General features: G+C 35.4%; 1 protein-coding gene across 2 annotated transcripts in view; it reads left to right on the forward strand.

Annotated features, from left to right (window-relative positions):
• Positions 1-2,486, forward strand: part of LOC107558597 (peroxisome proliferator-activated receptor alpha-like) — a 35,832-nt gene extending 33,346 nt beyond the window's left edge. For both annotated transcript variants that reach the window (XM_016242257.1, XM_016242258.1), the window contains exons 6-8: positions 429-638; positions 752-995; positions 1,633-2,486. In XM_016242257.1, coding sequence (XP_016097743.1) covers positions 429-638; positions 752-995; positions 1,633-1,877 — 699 coding nt within the window. In that variant the 3' untranslated portion in view covers positions 1,878-2,486. The remainder of the gene's footprint in view (positions 1-428; positions 639-751; positions 996-1,632) is intronic.
• Positions 2,487-2,495: the final 9 nt, after the last annotated feature.

Consider the following 2,495-nt stretch of genomic DNA (forward strand, 5'->3'; position numbering starts at 1 on the left):
TGTAAATTTTGTTATATATGCACATACAAAATAATAATAATAATAATAATGTATTATTATTATAATTCAATTTTTATTCTGTTTTATATTCTACTATATATATATATAATATATATCGGCTGTATTTTAGTCTGTTACATATACATACTTATTCAAACTTATTTTTATTTTATTAATTAGATTGAATTTTAATTTTTCAGATTATTGAAATAGGAAGTTGGGGAGAACTACTGTAAGGGCTTGTCTTCTTTTTCTTTATACATTTATTGAATTTATTTATTTATTTATTTTTATTATTTATTTATTTTTGCCCACCTGCCACCCAGCACTCTAGATATTGTCATCTGCCATTGAAAAACCTGTATCAACCACTATACAGCAGTTTATTCTTAATATGATCTTCATGCTTCATTCTCGTCGTGTTGTAGCCTTTTGTCATCCACGACATGGAGACGCTGCAGTTGGCCGAACAGACTCTTGTGGCCAAGATGGTAGGCTCTTCTGGGGCTCTGCTGAATAAAGACGCTGAGGTTCGAATCTTCCACTGCTGTCAGTGCACTTCGGTCGAGACAGTGACCGAGCTGACTGAATTCGCCAAATCCGTGCCAGGCTTCTCAGACCTGGACTTAAATGACCAGGTTAGTGCCAAATACGAGCATCACGTCCTGTAAACACCTCAAGCTTCATAAAAATGAAGATCTTCAGATATGCACATATCTCTTCATTGAGCGCAGTCTGTTTTCTCGGACAGGTGACATTATTAAAGTACGGCGTCCATGAGGCGCTCTTCGCCGTGCTGGCGTCGTGCATGAATAAAGACGGCCTGCTGGTCGCGTACGGCAGCGGCTTCATCACCAGAGAGTTTCTGAAGAGCTTGCGACGGCCGTTCAGCGAAATGATGGAGCCCAAGTTTCAGTTTGCCATGAAGTTCAACTCCCTCGAACTGGACGATAGTGACCTCGCACTGTTTATCGCTGCCATCATCTGCTGTGGAGGTGTATATATAATATAGTTATTATACTATTATGAATAGTAGTATTATATTATTATTATTATAAAGATATTTTTATGAAATGTTTTTTTTCAATTATTTTTTATTTGATTATATATATTTTTTGTGATATACAGTATATTATAGTTAGTTAATTAATTATTTTATGTATTGTTTATATAGATACATATATATATATATATACTTTTATTATTATATGTTTTCAATTATATTTTTATTTTTAAATGCTTATTCTATTATATAATTTTTACACATACACACATATGTATATATGCATTATTATTATTATTAATATTATTATATATATAATATTAAAATATTTTTATGAAAACACATATTTAAAAATAAAAATATTATCTCATATATGATTAAATTTTTATTATATTTTTATTTTATTATTTACAGTTTTTACATTTTGCAGTAATACTTGAATATAGGCTTGAACTTATACTAGTACAGGAGTAAAAGCAACCGCTTTTAGCTACGCAAGATGGATTCTGTGCGTTGAAAACGCCTGTGTTGTAGAACATTTTTAAATTCTAATGAACTCTTACAAGTACTAAAAAGAATAGACCAGTTTTTGCTTGCCAGTGATTTATTTCAGACTCATGCTCTTCCAGATCGGCCAGGCCTGGTGAACGTCCCGCACATCGAGCGAATGCAGGAGAGCATCATAAACGTGCTTCATCTGCACCTCAAGAGCAACCATCCAGACAACGGTTTCCTCTTCCCTAAAGTCCTCCAGAAACTAGTGGACCTGCGGCAGCTGGTGACGGAGCACGCTCAGTTAGTGCAGGAAATCAAGAAGACAGAAGACACTTCGCTGCATCCCTTACTGCAGGAGATTTACAGAGACATGTACTGAGTCGGCTTTGGCTCATTCGTCTGCTTGATTTCTAGAAAAAGCCGTTTCTCTCAGGGGCCCTCAAAACAAGTCCCCTCCACAGCTACACTGTGATCTTTAATAAGGGGCGTCATGTGAACCACTATTTCCGTGATTTCTGGATGAAAACGGCAAGAGCATCAGGGTTCTTCAGTACCGCTGAGTTAAACAATGGTTCCTGTCGTAAGTGGTTTAAAGAGAAAAACAAGACAATGCCAATTAAAATGCATCCTGTGGGTTTAGGATCTTTTTTGGGGGGGATATTTTATAAACTCTTACTGGTCTCTTGGACCTGAAACTGTGAATAGAAACCCTACAATCCAACGTAATCATACAGCAATATGATTTTTTTATATTGACACGGTAACTTTTGATAGTGTGCGCTTTAAACCTGCAGTTTTCACCCAAGTGACTTCCACATAGACCTGCCGTAACCAGTGAAACTGACCGTTTTGTAACGCTACAGGGATTTTTGCTTCATGGTTAACATTGTCGTGAACACAGAATAAATTTTTTTGATCATGCTAACCTGGGAAATCAAAAATATGACAGCCAATTCGCAAATCTTTTTCAATCAAATCGAAATTATTTTTCACAATA

This window comes from Sinocyclocheilus grahami, unplaced genomic scaffold (assembly GCF_001515645.1).
Source record: "Sinocyclocheilus grahami isolate Dianchi unplaced genomic scaffold, SAMN03320097.WGS_v1.1 scaffold651.1, whole genome shotgun sequence".
In the NCBI taxonomy this organism is placed as follows: Eukaryota; Metazoa; Chordata; class Actinopteri; order Cypriniformes; family Cyprinidae; genus Sinocyclocheilus; species Sinocyclocheilus grahami.